Source organism: Pristiophorus japonicus, chromosome 16 (genome assembly GCF_044704955.1).
Source record: "Pristiophorus japonicus isolate sPriJap1 chromosome 16, sPriJap1.hap1, whole genome shotgun sequence".
Taxonomy (NCBI): domain Eukaryota; kingdom Metazoa; phylum Chordata; class Chondrichthyes; family Pristiophoridae; genus Pristiophorus; species Pristiophorus japonicus.
In genome coordinates this window covers 137,204,930-137,228,437 of record NC_091992.1, presented here as the reverse complement: position 1 = coordinate 137,228,437, position 23,508 = coordinate 137,204,930, and the positions used below count along the sequence as shown (strand labels likewise).

At 54.1% G+C, this 23,508-nt stretch overlaps 1 protein-coding gene across 1 annotated transcript in view; it reads right to left on the bottom strand.

Moving 5' to 3' along the window:
- Positions 1 to 16,742: 16,742 nt before the first annotated feature.
- The window catches only part of LOC139226235 (ras-associating and dilute domain-containing protein-like), a 45,772-nt gene continuing 39,006 nt past the window's right edge, over positions 16,743 to 23,508 (bottom strand). The window contains exons 5-6 of the mRNA XM_070856857.1: positions 22,592 to 22,731; positions 16,743 to 17,766 (exon numbers count right to left, since the gene is read on the bottom strand). Coding sequence (XP_070712958.1) covers positions 17,667 to 17,766; positions 22,592 to 22,731 — 240 coding nt within the window. The 3' untranslated portion in view covers positions 16,743 to 17,666. The remainder of the gene's footprint in view (positions 17,767 to 22,591; positions 22,732 to 23,508) is intronic.

The window sequence follows — 23,508 nt, the reverse complement described above, 5'->3', positions numbered from 1 at the left end:
TGAGGGAGTGCCGCACTGTCGGAGGGGCAATACTGAGGGAGCGCCGCACTGTCGGAGGGGCCGTACTGAGGGAGTGCCGCACTGTCGGAGGGGCAATACTGAGGGAGCGCCGCACTGTCGGAGGGGCCGTACTGAGGGAGCAATCATCATCATCATAGGCAGTCCCTCAGAATCGAGGAAGACTTGCTTCCACTCCAGAAATGAGTTCTCAGGTGGCTGAACAGTCCAATACGAGAACCACAGTCTCTGTCACAGGTGGGACAGACAGTGGGTGAGGGAAGGGGTGGGTGGGACTGGTTTGCCGCACGCTCCTTCCGCTGCCTGCGCTTGGTTTCTGCATGCTCTCGGCGATGAGACTCGAGGTGCTCAGCGCCCTCCCGGATGCACTTCCTCCACTTCGGGCAGTCTTTGGCCAGGGATTCCCAGGTGTCGGTGGGGATGTTGCACTTTATCAGGGAGGCTTTGAGGGTGTCCTTGTAACGTTTCCTCTGCCCACCTTTGGCTCATTTGCTGTGAAGGAGTTCCAAGTAGAGTGCTTGCTTTGGGAGTCTCGTGTCTGGCCTGCGAACAATGTGGCCTGCCCAGCGGAGCTGATCAAGTGTGGTCAGTGCTTCAATGCTGGGGATGTTGGCCTGGTTGAGGAAGCTAATGTTGGTGCGTCTGTCCTCCCAGGGGATTTGTAGGATCTTGCGGAGACATCGTTGGTGGTATTTCTCCAGTGACTTGAGGTGTCTACTGTACATGGTGCACACAAGATGGCTGCCGGGGTGGCAGCTCCCTAGGGAGCTCCGCTGGTGAAAAACCAGCATCTGGCAACCATCCAGCAATGTTCCACCCTCAGCCTCCCCCCTCCCATTGTCTAAACTCCCCCCAGCCCTAATAGACCCTAATCAGGGGTCTTAAACACTTAAACCCCGACGCTAAACCCAACCCTGCGAACCCCACAAAATCGGGCCTACCATCAGGCCTCATGCTTCCCACCAAACCACCCATCAGCACCGACGATCGGGGTCCTCGATCCATGACGACGCCCGATGAGCCTCCTCCAGCGGCGATCAGACCTTTCCTTGACCATGGCTGGACCTCACCTTACCCACTGGTGACCTCCTCCTTCAGCGACGACTGGAGCTCTCCTCCTCCAGCACGTGGTGAGCATCATAGCTGTGACCCACCTGACCCCCCACTCTGAATCCCAGTGGACCACTGACCACCCCCCCGCAATGCCTGCCCCCAGCCAGGCCTCGGACCACCTACCATCCAGGGCGCTACTCATCGCTGAGTCTGCACCAACATCTCGCCGTAGGCAACTAGGCTCATACAGCAGCACCTGGTCTCCAGTCGTCTCGGACCCCCTTACCACTGGAACAAGGCTGAGGGAGCACCGCACTGTCGGAGGGGCAGTACTGAGGGAGCGCTGCACTGTCGGAGGGGCAGTACTGAGGGAGCACCGCACTGTCGGAGGGGCAGTACTGAGGGAGTGCCGCACTGTCGGAGGGGCAGTACTGAGGGAGCGCCGCACTGTCGGAGGGGCAGTACTGAGGGAGCGCCTCACTGTCGGAGGGGCAGTACTGAGGGAGTGCCGCACTGTCGGAGGGGCAGTACTGAGGGAGCGCCTCACTGTCGGAGGGGCAGTACTGAGGGAGTGCCGCACTGTCGGAGGGGCAGTACTGAGGGAGCGCCACACTGTCGGAGGGGCAGTACTGAGGGAGCACCGCACTGTCGGAGGGGCAGTACTGAGGGAGCGCCACACTGTCGGAGGGGCAGTACTGAGGGAGCACCGCACTGTCGGAGGGGCAGTACTGAGGGAGCGCCGCACTGTCGGAGGGGCAGTACTGAGGGAGCGCCACACTGTCGGAGGGACAGTACTGAGGGAGCGCCACACTGTCGGAGGGGCAGTACTGAGGGAGCGCTGCACTGTCGGAGGGACAGTACTGAGGGAGCGCCACACTGTCGGAGGGGCACTCCCTCAAACAGCATCACTAAAACAGGTTAGCTGGTCATTTTTGCTGTTTTTGGGACTTTGGCTGTTATATTACAATAATCACTACGCTTCAAAAAGTGCTTCGTTGGCTGTAAAGCACTTTGTACGTCCTGAGGTTGTGAAAGACAACAGCGACTTATATTTATATAGCACCTTTAACATAGTAAAACATAGCAGGGCGCTTCACAGAAGTGTTGTAAGACAAAAAATTTGACACCAAGCCATTTAAGGAGATATTAGGGGCAGATGACCAAAGCTTGGACAAAGAGGTCGGTTTTAAGGGGCATCTTCAAGGGCGAAAGAGAGGTTAAGACACGGGGAGGTTTATGCAGGGAATTCTAGAACTTAGGGCCTCGGCAGCTTCTGGTTGCTTAACTGGGAGCCAATGTAGGTCAGTGAGCACAGGGGGTGATGGGTGAGCGGGACTGGGTGCGAGTTAGGATACGGGTCAGTGAGCACAGGGGGTGATGGGTGAGCGGGACTGGGTGTGAGTTAGGACACAGGGGCAGTGAGCACAAGGGGTGATGGGTGAGTGGGACTGGGTGTGAGTTAGGACACGGGGCAGTGAGCACAGGGGGTGATGGGTGAGTGGGACTGGGTGTGAGTTAGGACACGTGGCAGTGAGCACAGGGGGTGATGGGTGAGCGGGACTGGGTGTGAGTTAGGACACGGGGGCAGTGAGCACAGGGGGTGATGGGTGAGTGGGACTTGGTGCGAGTTAGGACACGGGGTCAGTGAGCACAGGGGGTGATGGGTGAGTGGGACTTGGTGCGAGTTAGGACACGGGGTCAGTGAGCACAGGGGGTGATGGGTGAGTGGGACTGGGTGTGAGTTAGGACACGGGTCAGTGAGCACAGGGGGTGATGGGTGAGCGGGACTCGGTGCGAGTTAGGACACGGGTCAGCGAGCACAGGGGGTGATGGGTGAGCGGGACTTGGTGCGAGTTAGGACACGGGGCAGCGAGCACAGCGGGTGATGGGTGAGTGGGACTCAGTGCGAGTTAGGACACGGGGGCAGCCGAGTTTTGGATCACCTCTAGTTTACGTCGGGTAGAATGTGGGAGGCCGGCCAGGAGTGCGATGGAATAGTCAAGTCTGGAGGTAACAAAGACATGGATGAGGGTTTCAGCAGCGGATGAGCTGAGGCAGGGGGTGGAGACGGGCGATGTTACAGAGGTGGAAGTAGGCGGTTTTAGTTATGCTGTGGATATGTGGTCGGAAGTTCATTTCAGGGTCAAATATGACACCAAGTTGCGAACAGTCTGGTTCAGCCTCAGATAGTTGGTGCTATAGAAATGCAAGTTTGTTTTTGTAACAAACTCCCAGTAAGGGCTTCTCTCCCCTGGTCCTTCCCTATCTCCCTTACGTGTGGCAGTGTCTGGGGGTTACCTGCTGCCTTATCCACAGTGCTCGCTCCAGGTATCTCACCACCTGCACAGAACTCTCCCCAGTCCCCACAGAGGGCAGGGCCCATCCCTTCGACCCTTCATGTCGATCACCCAGTGCACAGCCAGAGTGCATTCGATAGGCCCCTGGATCACTGACAAATCAAATACTGGTAACAAACCACATAGCCCTCATATTGCACAGCCTTCCCTACTGTTACTGGTGTCTCTCAGCGTATCCTCACAGAGATATCTGTACACCCAGGGCAGGTACAGCCCGGGTTAGATACAGAGTAAAGCTCCCTCTACACTGTCCCATCAAACACTCCCAGGGCAGGTACAGCCCAGGTTAGATACAGAGTAAAGCTCCCTCTACACTGCCCCATCAAACACTCCCAGGGCAGGTACAGGGGTTAGATACAGAGTAAAGTTCCCTCTACACTGTCCCCATCAAACACTCCCAGGGCAGGTACAGGGGGTTAGATACAGAGTAAAGCCCCCTCTACATTGTCTCATCAAACACTCCCAGGGCAGGTACAGCCCGGGTTAGATACAGAGTAAAGCTCCCTCTACACTGTCTCATCAAACACTCCCAGGGCAGGTACAGCACGGATTAGATACAGAGTAAAGCTCCCTCTACACTGTCCCATCAAACACTCCCAGGGCAGGTACAGCACAGGGTTAGATACAGAGTAAAGCTCCCTCTATACTGTCCCATCAAACACTCCCAGGGCAGGTACAGGGGGTTAGATACAGAGTAAAGCTCCCTCTACACTGTCCCATCAAACACTCCCAGGGCAGGTACAGCACGGGGTTAGATACAGAGTAAAGCTCCCTCTACACTGTCCCATCAAACACTCCCAGGGCAGGTACAGCACGGGGTTAGATACAGAGTAAAGCTCCCTGTACACTGTCCCATCAAACACTCCCAGGGCAGGTACAGCACGGGGTTAGATACAGAGTAAAGCTCCCTCTACACTGTCCCATCAAACACTCCCAGGGCAGGTACAGGGGGTTAGATACAGAGTAAAGCTCCCTCTACACTGTCCCATCAAACACTCCCAGGGCAGGTACAGCACGGGGTTAGATACAGAGTAAAGCTCCCTCTACACTGTCCCATCAAACACTCCCAGGGCAGGTACAGCACAGTAAAGCTCCCTCACTGAGCTATACAGGAAACAACACAGTTGGGTTTCCTATCCTGCACTGAGAGTTTGAGGTTGTCAGTCCCTCTCTGTGATGGCTGGTTTATATTCAGTTCCAGGTAAAACCCGACTCCCATCATTCCCTGGTGCAGGGCTCAGGGTCCGAGTGCCGCCTTGTCTGAATTCCTCGCCGAGATGTTGAACCAAGGCCCCCATGTCTGTCCCAGCCGTGGTGGGGGCTCTCAACGTCCTGGGATATTGTTGGATGAGGAGCAGCGAGCCCTCCCGATAACCAGCCCAACATTCCTCCCTCAACTCCCATCACCAAAAGCACATGCATTGCTTCTTCCAGTTGTGTGCCCACGCTGGGGAGGAATGGTCGCTGTCGGGCAAATACGGGATTCACAGTGATTGTCGGGATGTTTCTCTCAGCTCAGACCCCAGTGGGGAAGTCCCTCTGGCTGCGGGCCGGTTCTGGGAATAACTATTATATCCTGACCATTCAAGGGGACCAGAGATTCACCCCTAAAATGTGCAGCGCTCCCTCAGTACTGCCCCTCCGACAGTGCAGCACTCCCTCAGTACTGCCTCTCCGACAGTGCAGCGCTCCCTCAGTACTGCCCCTCCGACAGTGCAGCGCTCCCTCAGTACTGCCTCTCCGACAGTGCAGCGCTCCCTCAGTACTGCCCCTCCGACAGTGCGGGGCTCCCTCAGTACTGCCCCTCCGACAGTGCGGCGCTCCCTCAGTACTGCCCCTCCGACAGTGCAGCGCTCCCTCAGTACTGCGCCTCCGACAGTGCAGTGCTCCCTCAGTACTGCCCCTCCGACAGTGCGGCGCTCCCTCAGTACTGCCCCTCCGACAGTACGGGGCTCCCTCAGTACTGCCCCTCCGACAGTGCGGCGCTCCCTCAGTACTGCCCCTCCAACAGTGCAGCACTCCCTCAGTACTGCCCCTCCGACAGTGCGGGGCTCCCTCAGTACTGCCCCTCCGACAGTGCGGCGCTCCCTCAGTACTGCCCCTTTGACAGTGCGGTGCTCCCTCAGTACTGCCCCTTTGACAGTGCGGCGCTCCCTCAGTACTGCCCCTCCGACAGTGCGGGGCTCCCTCAGTACTGCCCCTCCGACAGTGCGGGGCTCCCTCAGTACTGCCCCTCCGACAGTACGGGGCTCCCTCAGTACTGCCCCTCCGACAGTGCGGGTCTCCCTCAGTACTGCCCCTCCGACAGTGCGGGTCTCCCTCAGTACTGCCCCTCCAACAGTGCAGCACTCCCTCAGTACTGCCCCTCCGACAGTGCGGGGCTCCCTCAGTACTGCCCCTCCGACAGTGCGGGGCTCCCTCAGTACTGCCCCTCCGACAGTGCAGGGCTCCCTCAGTACTGCCCCTCCGACAGTGCGGGGCTCCCTCAGTACTGCCCCTCCGACAGTGCGGCACTCCCTCAGTACTGTCCCTCCGACAGTGCAGCACTCCCTCAGTATTGCCCCTCCGACAGTGCGGGGCTCCCTCAGTACTGCCCCTCCGACAGTGCGGCGCTCCCTCAGTACTGCCCCTTTGACAGTGCGGTGCTCCCTCAGTACTGCCCCTTTGACAGTGCGGCGCTCCCTCAGTACTGCCCCTCCGACAGTGCGGGGCTCCCTCAGTACTGCCCCTCCGACAGTGCGGGGCTCCCTCAGTACTGCCCCTCCAACAGTGCAGCACTCCCTCATTACTGCCCCTCCGACAGTGCAGCACTCCCTCAGTACTGCCCCTCCGACAGTGCGGCACTCCCTCAGTACTGTCCCTCCGACAGTGCGGGGCTCCCTCAGTACTGCCCCTTTGACAGTGCGGCACTCCCTCAGTACTGCCCCTCCGACAGTGCGGCAGTACTGCCCCTCCGACAGTGCGGGGCTCCCTCAGTACTGCCCCTCCGACAGTGCGGCAGTACTGCCCCTCCGACAGTGCGGGGCTCCCTCAGTACTGCCCCTCGGACAGTGCGGGGCTCCCTCAGTACTGCCCCTCCGACAGTGCGGGGCTCCCTCAGTACTGCCCCTCCGACAGTGCGGGGCTCCCTCAGTACTGCAGTGGGAGTGGGAGTCTGGATTATGTGCTCAAGTCTCTGGACTGATATTTGAATCCACAAGCTGCTGATTCAGAGGCGAGAGCTGCCCACTTGGCCGCCCTGTCATTGCTGCCCTACATTAATCGGTCTGTCTTTGTTTCCACGTTTGTTGTTCCCAGGCTGCCCACGCGAGGAGCCAGCAGGTGGCACTGCCGTTACTGTGTGAAATGTCCAAGTGTCCAATAAACTGGTCGGGGTGACCTCCGACCCCTGACCGTGTTGCTAGAAATGGTTTCATTTCAGCCTGGTCCACATCCCAAGATTACGAGGTGTATTGAGAACATCTCTCACTCCGTGTGATAAAGGATTCCAATCCCAGGGGACCAAAAGGAGGAAGTTGAGAATGGGGAATGTTTAAAACTGTATTTTGGGATGAGATTTCCATGCGGCCCTAATAAACCACCAAGGACGGTTAAGTGCTGACCCCTCTGCCTTTGTCTATTTATATTCGGTGACGAAACTCCCAGCTCAGTCTTTCATCCCAGGCCCTGATTAGATTGACCTTTGACACTGGTTTTAACCCAATGGAAACGCAAAAGCCAAAGTGTGAAAATTGCCAACATTTCAAGAGAATCTCCCGCCGACCTTGGGGCACCTCGCGGAACAGACGCAGGCACTGAGGCCGATTGTCCAAGTGCCGTTCCGAGACTCTCAGACAACCAGAAGGGCTGAATGGCCTCTCCCCTCTCTACATATTCTTGAGACATCCTGAGGCTGTGAAAGGCGCTATATAAATGCAAGTCTTTCTTTTATCAGGGCTGGTGGGATGTCAGCACTCAGGCCTTTCCAGAGATCTGGACTCAAGCACAGGCCCATCAGGTAAACGCAGAGAGGCCGAACATGCTGGGACCCCTCCCCTCCCCTCTCATTTCCGTTCCCCTCCTCTCCCATTGCCTCCGCTCCCCGCCTTCCCCCTCGCCTGCCCTCCCTCCCCTCCGCTCTCCCCTCCCCTCACCTCATTTGCCCTCCGCTGCCTCGCCTCCCCCTCCCCTCGGCCCTCCCTCCTTTCTCATATCCCCTCCCTCCCCCTCCCCTCTGCTCCCCCTCCCCCTCTCATTTCGCCTCTCCTCTCTCGCCTCCCCTCCCTCCCCCCCCGCCCTCCCCTCGCTCTGGGCCCCAGATCCTGAGAGTGGGAGCCCCGTTGACGGCTGGCCTATTATCGTGGACGCAGTGACCTGAAGTGCTGAGTGCGACAGAGTGAGCTCAGGGTTAGTCTGTAGCCTGGAGATAAGGTCTTATTGTGAAGAAAAACACTTTATTTTCTAACAGTATGGAGTGTGATGACAGACAGAGTTAAACAACTTTCCCCAGCCTGAGATTGGGAACCATTGGCTGCAAGCGCTGCTTGTCGAGGTAATGCTGGCCGGGGGAGTGTGGGCAATGGGACCGCTGATCGGAGGGTGCTTGTTAACTGCCGAGGCTGTGGGACACTAATCCTGTCATCATCATCATAGGCAGTCCCTTGGAATCGAGGAAGACTTGCTTCCACTCTTAGAATGAGTCCTTAGGTGGCTGAACAGTCCAATATGAGAGCCACAGTCCCTGTCACAGGTGGGACAGACAGGATTGAGGGAAGGGGAGGGTGGGACTGGTTTGCCGCACGCTCCTTCCGCTGCCTGCGCTTGGTTTCTGCATGCTCTCGGTGTTGACACTCGAGGTGCTCAGCACCCTCCCGGATGCGCTTCCTCCACTTTGGCCAGGGACTCCCAGGTGTCGGTGGGGATGTTGCACTTTATCAGGGAGGCTTTGAGGGTGTCCTTGTAACGTTTCCTCTGCCCACCTTTGGCTCGTTTGCTGTGGACGAGTTCCGAGTAGAGCGCTTGCTTTGGGAGTCTCGTGTCTGGCATGCGGACTGTGTGGTCTGCCCAGCGGAGCTGATCGAGTGTGGTCAGTGCTTCAATGCTGGGGATGTTGGCCTGGTCGAGGACGCTAATGTTGGTGCGTCTGTCCTCCCAGGGGATTTGCAGGATCTTGTGGAGACATCGTTGGTGGTATTTCTCCAGTGACTTGAGGTGTCTACTGTACATGGTCCATGTCTCTGAGCCATACAGGAGGGCGGGTATTACTACAGCCCTGTAGACCATGAGCTTGGGGACAGTCTTGAGGGACTGATCTTCAAACACTCTTTTCCTCAGGCGGCCGAAGGCTGCACTGGCGCGCTGGAGGCGGTGTTGGATCTCATCATCAATGCCTGCTCTTGTTCATAGACATAGACATAGAAAATAGGTGCAGGAAGGCCCTGTACAACTGCAGTAAGACCTCCCTGCTCCTATACTCAAATCCCCTAGCTATGAAGGCCAACATGCCATTTGCCTTCTTCACCGCCTGCTGGACCTGCATGCCAACTTTCAATGACTGATGAATCATGACACCCAGGTCTCGTTGCAACTCCCCTTTTCCTAATCTGCCACCATTCAGATAATATTCTGTCTTCACTTTTTTGACCCCAAAGTGGATAAACCTCACATTTATCCACATTATACTGCATCTGCCACGCATTTGCCCACTCACCTAACCTGTCCAAGTCACCCTGCAGCCTCTTAGCGTCCACCTCACAGCTCACACTGCCACCCAGCTTAGTGTCATCTGCAAACTTGGAGATATTACACTTAATTCCTTCATCCAAATCATTAATATATAGTAAATAGCTGGGGTCCCAGCACTGAGCCCTGCGGCACTCCACTAGTCACTGCCTGCCATTCTGAAAAGGACCCGTTTATCCCAACTCTCTGCTTCCTGTCTGCCAACCAGTTCTCTATCCACATTAGTATATTACCCCCCAATACCATGTGCTTTGATTTTGCACACCAATCTCGTGTGGGACCTTGTCAAAAGCCTTTTGAAAGTCCAAATACACCACATCCACTGGTTGTCCCTTGTCCACTCTGCTAGTTAAAAAATCCTCAAAAAATTCCAGAAGATTTGTCAAACATGATTTCCCTTTCATAAATCCATGCTGACTTGGACCGATCCTGTCACTGCTTTCCAAATGCGCTGCTATTTCATCCTTAATAATTGATTCCAACATTTTCCCCACTACTGATGTCAGGCTAACCGGTCTATAATTACCCGTAATAATAATGGGTAATTATAGACCCGTTAGACTGATATCAGTAGTGGAGAAAATGTTGGAATCAAGAATTAAAGATAAAATAACAGCACATTTGGAAAGCAGTAATGGGATTGGTTCAAGTCAACATGGAGTTATGAAAGGGAAATTCTGTTTGACAAATCATCTAGAATTTTTTGAGGATGTAACTGGTAGAGTGGACAAGGGAGAACCAGTGGATGTGGTGTATTTGGACTTTCAAAAGGCTATTGACAAGGTCCCACAGAAGAGATTGGTGTGCAAAATTAAAGCACATGGTATTGGGGGTAATGTACTGATGTGGATAGAGAACTGGTTGGCAGACAGGAAGCAGAGAGTCGGAGTAAACAGGTCCTTTTCAGAATGGCAGGCAGTGACTAGTGGGGTGCCGCAGGGCTCAGTGCTCTTTACAATATACATTAATGATTTAGATGAGGGAATTGAGTGTAATATCGCCACGTTTACAGATGACACTAAGCTGGGTGGCGGTGTGAGCTGTGAGGAGGACGCTAAGAGGCTGCAGGGTGACTTGGACAGGTTAGGTGAGTGGGCAAACGCATGGCAGATGCAGTATAATGTGGATAAATGTGAGGTTATCCACTTTGATGGCAAAAACATGAAGGCAGAATATTATCTGAATGGTGGCAGATTAGGAAAAGGGGAGGTGCAACAAGACTTGGGTGGCATGGTACATCAGTGATTGAAAGTTGGCATGCAGGTACAGCAGGCGGTGAAGAAGGCAAATGGTATGTTGGTCTTCATAGCTAGGGGATTTGAGTATAGGAGCAGGGAGGTCTTACTGTAGTTGTACAGGGCCTTATTGTGTTCAGTTTTGGTCTCCTAATCTGAGGAAGGACGTTCTTGCTATTGAGTGAGTGCAGCGAAGGTTCACCAGACTGATTCCCGGGATTGCAGGACTGACATATGAGGAGAGACTGGATCGACTGGGCCTGTATTCACTGGAATTTAGAAGGCTGAGAGGGGATCTCATAGAAACATATAAAATTCTGACGGGACTGGACAGGTTCGATGTGGGAAGAATGTTCCCGATGTTGGGGAAGTCCAGAACCAGGGGACATAGTCTAAGGATAAGGGGTAGGCCATTTAGGACTGAGATGAGGAGAAACTTCTTTGCTCAGAGGGTTGTTAACCTGTGGAATTCCCTGCCGCAGAGAGTTGTTGATGCCAGTTCATTGGATATATTCAAGAAGGAGTTATATATGGCCCTTACGGCTAAAGGGATCAATGGGTATGGAGAGAAAGCAGGAAAGGGGTACTGAGGTGAATGATCAGCCATGATCTTATTGAATGGTGGTGCAGGCTCGAAGGGCCGAATGGCCTACTCCTGCACCTATTTTCTATATTTCTATATTACCCGCTTTCTCTCTCCCTCCCTTTTTAAAAAGTGGTGTTACATTAGCTACCCTCCAGTCCATAGGAACTGATCCAGAGTCGATAGACTGTTGGAAAATGATCACCAATGCATCCACTATTTCTAGGGCCACTTCCTTAAGTACTCTGGGATGCAGACTCTCAGGCCCCGGGGATTTATCGGCCTTCAATCCCATCAATTTCCCTAACACAATTTCCTGACTAATAAGGATTTCCTTCAATTCCTCCTTCTCACAAGACCCTCGGTCCCCTAGTATTTCTGGAAGGTTATTTGTGTCTTCCTTCGTGTAGACAGAACCAAAGTATTTGTTCAATTGGTCTGCCATTTCTTTGTTCACCATTATAAATTCACCTGAATCTGACTGCAAGGGACCTACGTTTTGTCTTCACTAATCGTTTTCTCTTCACATATCTATAGAAGCTTTTGCAGTCAGTTTTTATGTTCCCGGCTCCCGAGATAGGGGAAGTGGTCCACATTGTCCAGTGCCATGCCGTGGATCTTGATGTTTGGGGGGCAGTGCTGTGCGGTGAGGACAGGCTGGTGTAGGACCTTTGTCTTACTAATATTTAGCGTAAGGCCCACACTTTCATACGCCTCGGTAAATACGTCAACTACGTCCTGGAGTTCAGCCTCTGTGTGTGCACAGACGCAGGCGTTATCCACGTACTGTAGCTCGACGACAGAGTTTGTAGTGGTCTTGGACCTGGCCTGGAGACTAATCCTGTACAATGGTTATAGAGAATAGGTGCAGGAGTAGGCCATTCGGCCCTTCGAGCCTGCACCACCATTCAATGTGATCATGGCTGATCATGCAACTTCAGTAACCCATTCCTGCTTTCTCTCCATACCCCCTGATCCCTTTAGCCATAAGGGCCACATCTAACTCACTTTTGAATATATCTAATGAACTGGCCTCAACAACTTTCTGTGGTAGAGAATTCCACAGGTTAACAACTCTCTGAGTGAAGAAGTTTCTCCTCATCTCGGTCCTAAATGGCTTACCCCTTATCCTTAGACTGTGACCCCTGGTTCTGGACTTCCCCAACATCGGGAACATTCTTCCTGCATCTAACCTGTCCAATCCCATCAGAATTTTATGTTTCTATGAGATCCCCTCTCATTGTGAATATAAGCCTAGTCGATCCAGTCTTTCTTCATATGTCAGTCCTGCCATCCCGGGAATCAGTCTGGTAACCTTCCTCAATAGCAAGAATGTCCTTCCTCAGATTAGGAGACCAAAACTGAACACAATATTCAAGGTGAGGCCTCACCAAGGCCCTGTACAACTGCAGTAAGACCTCCCTGCTCCTATACTCAAATCCTCTTGCTATGAAAGCCAATATATTTTGTCTCATCAATTGCAGAGTTCTGCTTCGATATATTCCCGGAGATTTCATCACTGTTGTAATGTAGGAAACACAGCAGCCAACTTGCTCACAGCAAGCTCCCAGAAACAGCAACATGATAATGACCAGACAATCTGTTTTTAATGATGTCGATTGAGGGCTAAATATTGGCTCCAGGACACTTAGGATAATTACCCCACTCTTCTTCAAAAATACTGTCCTGGGATCGTTTACATCCACCTGAGAGAGCAGACGGGGCCTTGTTTATGTAGAGGGAGCTTTACTCTGTACCTAACCCGTGCTGTACCTGCCCTGGGAGTGTTTGATGGGACAGTGTAGAGGGAGCTTTACTCTGTATCTAACCCCCTGTACCTGCCCTGGGAGTGTTTGATGGGACAATGTAGAGGGAGCTTTACTCTGTATCTAACCCCGAGCTGTACCTGCCCTGGGAGTGTTTGATGAGACAGTGTAGAGGGAGCTTTACTCTGTACCTAACCCCCTGTACCTGCCCTGGGAGTGTTTGATGGGACACTGTAGAGGGAGCTTTACTCTGTATCTAACCCGTGCTGTGCCTGCCCTGGGAGTATTTGATGGGACAGTGTAGAGGGAGCTTTACTCTGTATCTAACCCCCTGTACCTGCCCTGGGAGTGTTTGATGGGACAGTGTAGAGGGAGCTTTACTCTGTATCTAACCCCTGTACCTGTCCTGGGAGTGTGGGCGGATGTCGATGTAAGATTCACCTGCTGACAGTCCGAGTTGGGGAGACCCAGCTTGTGGGTGCGGGAGAGATGGGACAGTCAGTGTTTGAGGTGTGAAGCCCTCAGACCAGCTGATGATGACAGGGTGCGGACTAGAATCATTGTGCTGTCTGCACTGACTGCCTGTTCTGTGTTTGCACCACACAGTTTTTGTTTCTCTTCCTGTTGCTCACTAAGGTTTGCTGATCGCATTGAAAGGGCCTTTGTTCTAACTCACAGCAACTGCTGATTCTTTATCACAAAGTATGCAGCTGTCCGTGCGATAATGACCAGTCCAAGGGAACAGTCATATCAGAATTCAGAAAACAACAGAAGCAGGGGCGAAGAGAGGTTTCCTGGGAGTGTTGCTGAGAATGTGAAGTTTCTTAATTTCAGTCTGATCTCCTTCGTTCCTAATCCGGGCCACCAATTCTGCTTTCACTTTACCCCCCATCCGGAGTCACTGCGTCAGTCCTGGGGCCCACCCCCCAGGGAGGGTACATCGGCCTCGGAGGGGAGCAGCTCAGGTTCCCCAGAATGGTCCCGGGGTAAAATATAGGACAGACTGCACAGACTGGGCCTTTATTCCCTCGAGTGTAGATTAAGGAGTGATCTAATCGAGGTGTTGAAGAAGATTAAAGGATTCGATGGGGTGGACAGAGAGAGACTATTCCCTCCGGTGGGGGGAGTCCAGAACAAGGGGCATCACCTTAAAACTGCAGCCCGGCCGTTGAGTGATGTCAGGGAGCACTTCTTCACACAAAGGGCCGTGGGAATCGGGAACTCCCCCCCCAAAGACTGTGGAGGCTGGGGTCAATTGGAGCTTTGAAGCCTGAGATCGCGCGGTTTTTGTTGGGTAAGGGTATCGAGGAGATACGGAGCAAAGGCGGGTGAATGGGGTTGAGGAACAGATCAGCCGTGATCTCATTGGATTGTGGAACAGGCTCGAGGGAATGAGTGGTCTCCTGATCTCCCAACCGCTTGTTAGCAGGAGGTTCTGAGGTGGAAGGCTCTGGGGTCAGTCTTGGGATGCCTGTTATTTTTAATTCCTGCCAATGAGTGGGTATGATACAGCAATAAAACATCCCGCAGCAGCAGCCTGTGCCCAGCAAGCTCCCGAGTGACTTTAAATATTGGCCAGGACACCGGGGAGAACGCCCCTGCTCTTTTTCAAATAGTGACCATTAGATCTTTAACATCCGTCTGAGAGAGCAGTCATTTCACATCTCATCCGAAAGACGGCACTTCCGACAGTGCGGCACTCCCTCAGTACTGCCCCTCCGACAGTGCGGCGCTCCATCAGTACTGCCCCTCCGACAGTGCAGCGCTCCCTCAGTACTGCCCCTCCGACAGTGCGGCACTCCCTCAGTACTGCCCCTCCGACAGTGCGGCACTCCCTCAGTACTGCCCCTCCGACAGTGCGGCGCTCCCTCAGTACTGCCCCTCCGACAGTGCGGCGCTCCCTCAGTACTGCCCCTCCGACAGTGCGGCACTCCCTCAGTACTGCCCCTCCGACAGTGCGGCGCCCCCTCAGTACTGCCCCTCCGACAGTGCGGCGCCCCCTCAGTACTGCCCCTCCGACAGTGCAGGGCTCCCTCAGTACTGCCCCTCCGACAGTGCAGGGCTCCCTCAGTACTGCCCCTCCGACAGTGCAGGGCTCCCTCAGTACTGCCCCTCCGACAGTGTAGGGCTCCCTCAGTACTGCCCCTCCGACAGTGCAGGACTCCCTCAGTACTGCCCCTCCGACAGTGCAGGGCTCTCTCAATGTTTCACTGGGAGGGTCAGCCTGAATTCTGTGCTCAAGTTCTGCCGCAGCTGTAAGTGTTACTTTAAATCATTATTATTCCTCCACTGCCATTTTATTGACTGTTCCTCAATCGGTTGCCTCACAGATGCCTTTTTCCCACTGGGACAAGGGGACACAGCCTAACAGTCAGAGCCAGGCCAGTCCGGAGAGAAGTTGGGAACCGCTTCTTCATGCAGAGTGGTAGGTGTGGAACTCTCCCACAAAAAGAGGTAGATATTAGCTCACTTAATAATCTGAGAGTTGTAGATTTTTGCTAGCCAAGGGTATAAATGGATATGGAGTGTAGATAGCTGGATACAGATCAGCCATGATCGGACGAGGCTCAAGGGGATAAATGGTCTCCTCCTGCTCCGATGCCTTTGTTGCTTTGTAATTCGCCACCAGGTGGCAGCAGTGCGACACTGGAACTTTGTGCTGAGCAATGACCCTTTTCCTCAAACTTGGTGTCAGGCAAGTGCTCATTCGTATCTCTCTCGCCTCTGTGTCAGAGGTCGTGGGTTCATAGTCCCACTCCAGGGACGTGAGCACAAAATCCAGGCCGACCAGGTAGTGCAGCACTGAGGGAGTGTCTCACTGTCGGAGGGGCAGTACTGAGGGAGTGTCTCACTGTCGGAGGGGCAGTACTGAGGGAGTGTCTCACTGTCGGAGGGGCAGTACTGAGGGAGTGTCTCACTGTCGGAAGGGCAGTACTGAGGGAGTGTCTCACTGTCGGAGGGGCAGTACTGAGGAGAGCCGACTGTCGGAGGGGCAGTACTGAGGGAGTGTCGGAGGGGCAGTACTGAGGGAGTGTCTCACTGTCAGAGGGGCAGTACTGAGGAGAGCCGACTGTCGGAGGGGCAGTACTGAGGGAGTGTCTCACTGTCGGAGGGGCAGTACTGAGGGAGTGTCTCACTGTCGGAGGGGCAGTGCTGAGGGAGTGTCTCACTGTCGGAGGGGCAGTACTGAGGGAGTGTCTCACTGTCGGAGGGGCAGTACTGAGGGAGTGTCTCACTGTCGGAGGGGCAGTACTGAGGGAGTGTCTCACTGTCGGAGGGGCAGTACTGAGGGAGTGTCTCACTGTCGGAGGGGCAGTACTGAGGGAGTGTCTCACTGTCGGAGGGGCAGTACTGAGGGAGTGTCTCACTGTCGGAGGGGGAGTACTGAGGGAGTGTCTCACTGTCGGAGGGGCAGTACTGAGGGAGTGTCTCACTGTCGGAGGGGCAGTACTGAGGGAGTGTCTCACTGTCGGAGGGGCAGTACTGAGGGAGTGTCTCACTGTCGGAGGGGCAGTACTGAGGGAGTGTCTCACTGTCGGAGGGGCAGTACTGAGGGAGCGCCGCACTGTCGGAGGGGCAGTACCGAGGGAGTGTCGGAGGGGCAGTACTGAGGGAGTGCCGCACTGTCGGAGGTGCCGTCTTTCAGATGAGACGTTAAACTGAGGCCCCATCTGCTCTCTCAGGTGGGTGTAAAATATCCTGCACTCTATGAAGAAGTTAATTGGGATACTTTTAGTGTCTTCTACCGTGAAGACAGATTCTAAATATTTGTTCAAAGTCTCTGTCATTTCCCTGTTTCCCATTATTAACCGCACCCCTATACACCACATGGGGTGTGGTTTGTACACGTGGTTGTGGTTTGTACCTGCGGGGGGTGTGGTTTATACACACGTGGTTGTGGTTTGTACCTGCGGGGGGTGTGGTTTATACACACGTGGTTGTGGTTTGTACCTGCGGGGGGTGCGGTTTATACACAGGATCTGGTGGGGATGGAGTGTCAGAATGCCAGTAACTGGTCAATAATATTTTATTGTTTAAGTGCAGGGAGGGGGTTGGGGTTTTTCCGGATTCTGTGTCCGTGTTAAACAACAACAACAACAACAACAACAACAACTGTCAGTAGCAAAGGTTTGAAACGAAGCAATATAAACGTCAATGTAAAATGGCTGAAGTTCCGACAGCAACAGTCTCGGGGCAGCAGTTTCCAAACCAGCCGACAGCAACCCACGGGCCCTGGCTCCATGCCCACTGCGATCGGCACAACCTCTGCCTCCCTCGGAGGGGATGGGAGCCCGGGGGGGGAGGGGATGGGAGCCTGAGGGGGGGGGGGGTATGGCAGCCCTGGGGGGGGATGGGAGCCCGGGGGGGGAGCCTGGGGGATGGGAGCCTGAGGGGGGGGGGGGGGATGGAAGCCTGAGGGGGGGGGGTATGGCAGCCCTGGGGGGGGGGATGGGAGCCCGGGGGGGGGAGCCCGGGGGATGGGAGCCTGAGGGGGGGGGGAATGGCAGCCCTGTTGGGGGGGGGGGGGGGAGATGGGAGCCCCGGTGGGGGGGGGGGGGGTAATGGATGCCGTGGGGCAGAGCTGTGCGGTTGCCGGTGGAAACCAATGCCACTCGGTTTGCGATAACCGCGACCCATTGGACATCACACACGGGGTGGGGCGGTGACTATCGCAAGGCCCGCGGAATATCAGCCGCTCCTCTGGCCGGGAATCGCTCTCACCGTGAGACCAGGAACTGGGAATGCTCTCTCCGGGTCTGTGCTCCTGGACACAGTGTGCCGGGACTGGGAGCCCACACTCTGGCCCCTCACCCAATTAAATAATAGAAATATATAGAGAGCTCTGGGCAGTCAGGGTGTGTGCTCTCACTCTGCCCAGGGCCGCCTCACTGGGTATAACCTTTCACCTTTCACCTCTCCCCTCCTGCTCAGGCTAGCCACTCGGCGTTAACACTTTCATTGCCGCCTGTGAATCGGACTTCGCCACCAGGAGCCACAGCTTGTTCCCTGACGATCGGATCAGCTCACGGCCACTGAATTGAAAAGGAAAGAAAAACAAATTGAATGAAAGGGACTGATTCAATCAGTGCCCTCACTCCACAATTCCCGCAATCTGCCTTTACCCGGGTTGGGCCTCTCCTGTCCTGGGTCATCGCTTTCACAAGTTGTGGCCATTCTGATATACGAGCACAAGAGTGTTAGCAGGTGAGGAGGACACAAAAAATCTGCAAAGGGACAGAGACAGGCTAAGTGAGTGGGCAAACATTTGGCAGATGGAGTATAATGTTGGAAAGTGTGAGGTTATCCACTTTGGCAGAAAAACATCAAAGTGCAAGTTATTATTTAAATGGAGAAAGATTGCAAAGTGCTGCAGTACAGCGGGACCTGGGGGTACTTGTGCATGAAACACAAAAGGTTAGTATGCAGGTACAGCAAGTGATCAGGAAGGCCAATGGTATCTTGGCCTTTATTGCAAAGGGGATGGAGTATAAAAGCGGGGAAGTCTTGCTACAGCTATACAGAGTAATGGTGAGACCACACCTGGAGTACTGCGTGCAGGTTTGGTTTCCATATTTACGAAAGGATATACTTGCTTTGGAGGCAGTTCAGAGAAGGTTCACTCGGTTGATTCTGGGGATGAGAGGGTTTACTTATGAGGAAAGGTTGAGTAGGTTGGGCCTCTACTCATTGGAATTCAGAAGAATGAGAGGTGATCTTATTGAAACGTATACGATTATGAGGGGGCTTGACAAGGTGGATGCAGAGAGGATCTTTCCACTGATGGGGGAGATTAGAAGTAGGGGCATGGTCTTAGAATAAGGGGCCACCCATTTAAAACTGAGATGAGGAGAAATTTCTTCTCTGAGGGTTGTAAATCTGTGGAATTCTCTGCCCCAGAGAGCTGTGGAAGCTGGGACATTGAATAAATTTAAGACAGAAATAGTTTCTTAAACGATAAGGGGTTATGGGGAGCGGGCGGGGAAGTGGAGCTGAGTCCATGATCAGATCAGCCATGATCTTATTGAATGGCGGAGCAGGCTCGAGGGGCCGTATGGCCGACTCCTGCTCCTATTTCTTATGTTCTTATTTCACCAGAGAGTACACACTCCCCAGGGCAGGTACAGCACGGGGTTAGATACAGAGTAAAGCTCCCTCTTTTGGGTGGCAGTGTGAGCTGCGAGGAGGATGCTATGAGGCTGCAGAGCGACTTGGATAGGTTAGGTGAGTGGGCAAATGCATGGCAGATGAAGTATAATGTGGATAAATGTGAGGTTATCCACTTTGGTGGTAAAAACAGAGAGACAGACTATTATCTGAATGGTGACAGATTAGGAAAAGGGGAGGTGCAACGAGACCTGGGTGTCATGGTACATCAGTCATTGAAGGTTGGCATGCAGGTACAGCAGGCGGTTAAGAAAGCAAATGGCATGTTGGCCTTCATAGCGAGGGGATTTGAGTACAGGGGCAGGGAGGTGTTACTACAGTTGTACAGGGCCTTGGTGAGGCCACACCTGGAGTATTGTGTACAGTTTTGGTCTCCTAATCTGAGGAAGGACATTCTTGCTATTGAGAGAGTGCAGCGAAGGTTCACCAGACTGATTCCCGGGATGGCGGACTGCCATACGAGGAGAGATTGGATCAACTGGGCCTTTATTCACTGGAGTTTAGAAGGATGAGAGGGGATCTCATAGAAACGTTTAAAATTCTGACGGGTTTAGACAGGTTAGATTCAGGAAGAATGCTCCCAATGTTGGGGTAGTCCAGAACCAGGGGTCACAGTCTAAGGATAAGGGGTAAGCCATTTAGGACCGAGATGAGGAGAAACTTCTTCACCCAGAGAGTGGTGAACCTGTGAAATTCTCTACCACAGAAAGTTGTTGAGGCCAATTCACTAAATATATTCAAAAAGGAGTTAGATGTAGTCCTTACTACTCGGGGGATCAAGGGGTATGGCGAGAAAGCAGGAATGGGGTACTGAAGTTGCATGTTCAGCCATGAACTTATTGAATGGCGGTGCAGGCTAGAAGGGCCGAATGGCCTATTCCTGCACCTATTTTCTATGTTTCTACACTGTCCCATCAAACACTCCCAGGACAGGTACAGCATGGGTTAGATACAGAGTAAAGCTCCCTCTACACTGTCCCATCAAACACTCCCAGGGCAGGTACAGCACGGGGTTACATACAAAGTAAAGCTCCCTCTGCAGTCAAACGTAGGTCCCTTGCAGTCGGATTCAGGTGAATTTATAATGGGGGAACAAAGAAATGGCAGACCAATTGAACAAATACTTCGGTTCTGTCTTCATGAAGGAAGACACAAATAACCTTCCGAATGTACGAGAGGACACTGGGTCCAGTGAGGAGGAGGAACTAAAGGAAATCCTTATTAGGCGGAAAATTGTGTTAGGGAAATTGATGGGATTGAAGGCCGATAAATCCCAGGGGCCTGATAGTCTGCATCCCAGAGTGCTTAAGGAAGTGGCCCTCAAAATAGTGGATGCATTGGTGATCATTTTCCAACAGTCTATCGACTCTGGATCAGTTCCTATGGACTGGAGGGTAGCTAATGTAACACCACTTTTTAAAAAAGGAGAGAGAGAGAAAACGGGTAATTATAAACCGGTTAGCCTGACATCAGTAGTGGGGAAAATGTTGGAATTAATCATTAAGGATAAAATAGCAGCGCATTTGGAAAGCAGTGACAGGATCGGTCTAAGTCAGCATGGATTTATGAAAGGGAAATCATGTTTGACGAATCTTCTGGAATTTTTTGAGGATGTAACTAGTAGAGTGGACAAGGGAGAACCAGTGGATGTGGTGTATTTGGACTTTCAAAAGGCTTTTGACAAAGTCCTGCACAAGAGATTGGTGTGCAAAATTAAAGCACATGGTTTGGGGGTAATGTACTGACGTGGATAGAGAACTGGTTGGCAGACAGGAAGCAGAGAGTCGGGATAAACGGGTCCTTTTCAGAATGGCAGGCAGTGACTAGTGGAGTGCCGCAGGGCTCAGTGCTGGGACCCCAGCTATTTACAATATAAATTAATGATTTAGATGAAGGAATTGAATGTAATATCTCCAAGTTTGCAGATGACACTAAACTGGGTGGCGGTGTGAGCTGTGAGGAGGACGCTAAGAGGCTGCAGGGTGACTTGGACAGGTTAGGTGAGTGGGCAACTGCATGGCAGATGCAGTATAATGTGGATAAATGTGAGGTTATCCATTTTGGGGGCAAAAACACGAAGGCAGAATATTATCTGAATGGCGGCAGATTAGGAAAAGGGGAGGTGCAATGAGACCTGGGTGTCATGGTTCATCAGTCATTGAAGATTGGCATGCAGGTACAGCAGGCGGTGAAGAAGGCAAATGGTATGTTGGCCTTCATAGCTAGGGGATTTGAGTATAGGAGCAGGGAGGTCTTACTGCAGTTGTACAGGGCCTTGGTGAGGCCTCACCTGGAATATTGTGTTCAGTTTTGGTCTCCTAATCTGAGGAAGGATGTTTTTGCTATTGAGGGAGGGCAGCGAAGGTTCACCAGACTGATTCCAGGGATGGCTGGACTGACATATGAGGAGAGACTGGATCAACTGGGCCTTTATTCACTGGAGTTTAGAAGGATGAGAGGGGATCTCATCGAAACGTATAAGATTCTGACGGGACTGGACAGGTTAGATGCGGGAAGAATGTTCCCGATGTTGGGGAAGTCCAGAACCAGGGGACACAGTCTTAGGATAAGGGTAAGCCATTTAGGACTGAGATGAGGAGAAACTTCTTTTACTCAGAGAGTTGTTAACCTGTGGAATTCCCTGCCGCAGAGAGTTGTTGATGCCAGTTGATTGGATATATTCAAGAGGGAGTTAGATATGGCCCTTACGGCTAAGGGGATCAAGGGGTATGGAGAGAAAGCAGGAAAGGGGTACTGAGGGAATGATCAGCCATGATCTTATTGAATGGTGGTGCAGGCTCGAAGGGCCAAATGGCCTACTCCTGCACCTATTTTCTATGTATCTATGTTTACACTGTCACATCAAACACTTCTTGGACAGGTACAGCATGGGATAGATACAGAGTAAAGCTTCCTCTACACTGTCCCATCAAACACTGATATTTTAGTTGGGATCAGGTGCAATGCAGAGAACATCAGTTTGATATGAGTGTGATCTATTCATTTTGTTCCAGGGAACTAATCCATATGTCCTAGTAATTCTTCCATGAAGCCTTTCTCCAAGCGCAACTGCAGACCATCAGCTGACTATTCGAACATAGGGGGCATCACAGCAAAGCTCAATCTTGTCCTCAGAGCCCCAGCCCGGCGCCCTCCGTCCCCAGCCCGGCGCCCTCCGGCCCCAGCCCCGGCGCCCTCCGGCCCCAGCCCCGGCGCCCTCCGGCCCCAGCCCCGGCGCCCTCCGGCCCCAGCCCCGGCGCCCTCCGGCCCCAGCCCCGGCGCCCTCCGGCCCCAGCCCCGGCGCCCTCCGACCCCAGCCCCGGCGCCCTCCGACCCCAGCCCCGGCGCCCTCCGACCCCAGCCCCGGCGCCCTCCGACCCCAGCCCCGGCGCCCTCCGACCCCAGCCCCGGCGCCCTCCGACCCCAGCCCCGGCGCCCTCCGACCCCAGCCCCGGCGCCCTCCGACCCTAGCCCCGGCGCCCTCCGACCCCAGCCCCGGCGCCCTCCGACCCCAGCCCCGGCGCCCTCCGACCCCAGCCCCGGCGCCCTCCGACCCCAGCCCCGGCGCCCTCCGACCCCAGCCCCGGCGCCCTCCGACCCCAGCCCCGGCGCCCTCCGACCCCAGCCCCGGCGTCCTCCGACCCCAGCCCCGGCGCCCTCCGACCCCAGTCCACCATTTCCTGAACCGCTAACCTCTGGTAATCCAGCCCAACCAGGCTGCTCCCATTGACGGCCAGGATCCGATCTCCCAGCTTCAGCTTTCCACAGGCAGCGGCGGGCGAGTCAGGGACCAGCGACTTAATGTAAATCCCACTCATACTTAACCGAGTTCTCTGGGAGGAGAAAGAAAATGGAGAGTTCAGGTCCCAAACTGAGATATTTCTCAGATTCGGCAGCATTTCCCAAACCCACCACCTCGAAGGGCCAGGGCAGCAGGCGCATGGGAACACAATCCTGACCTGGAAATATATCGCCATTCCTTCATCGTCGCTGGGTCACAATCCTGGAACTCCCTCCCTAACAGCACTGTGGGAGCACCTTCACCACACGGACTGCAGCGGTTCAAGAAGGCGGCTCACCTCCACCTTCTCGACGGGCCATTACGGATGGGCAATAAATGCCGGCCTTGCCAGCGACGCCCACAACCCAGCAAAGATTAAAAAAGGTAATTCATCTCCATAAACAAGCTGTTTCATTCATCGGATACTCCCCGTGACGGACCGACACTCCCCGGGACGGACCCACACTCCCCGGGACGGACCCACACTCCCCGGGACGGACCCACACTCCCCGGGACGGACCGACGGACCGACACTCCCCGGGACGGACCGACACTCCCCGGGACGGACCGACACTCCCCGGGACGGACCGACACTCCCCGGGACGGACCGACACTCCCCGGGACGGACCGACGGACCGACACTCCCCGGGACGGACCGACACTCCCCGGGACGGACCGACACTCCCCGGGACGGACCGACACTCCCCGGGACGGACCGACGGACCGACGGACCGACACTCCCCGGGACGGACCGACACTCCCCGGGACGGACCGACGGACCCACACTCCCCGGGACGGACCGACGGACCGACACTCCCCGGGACGGACC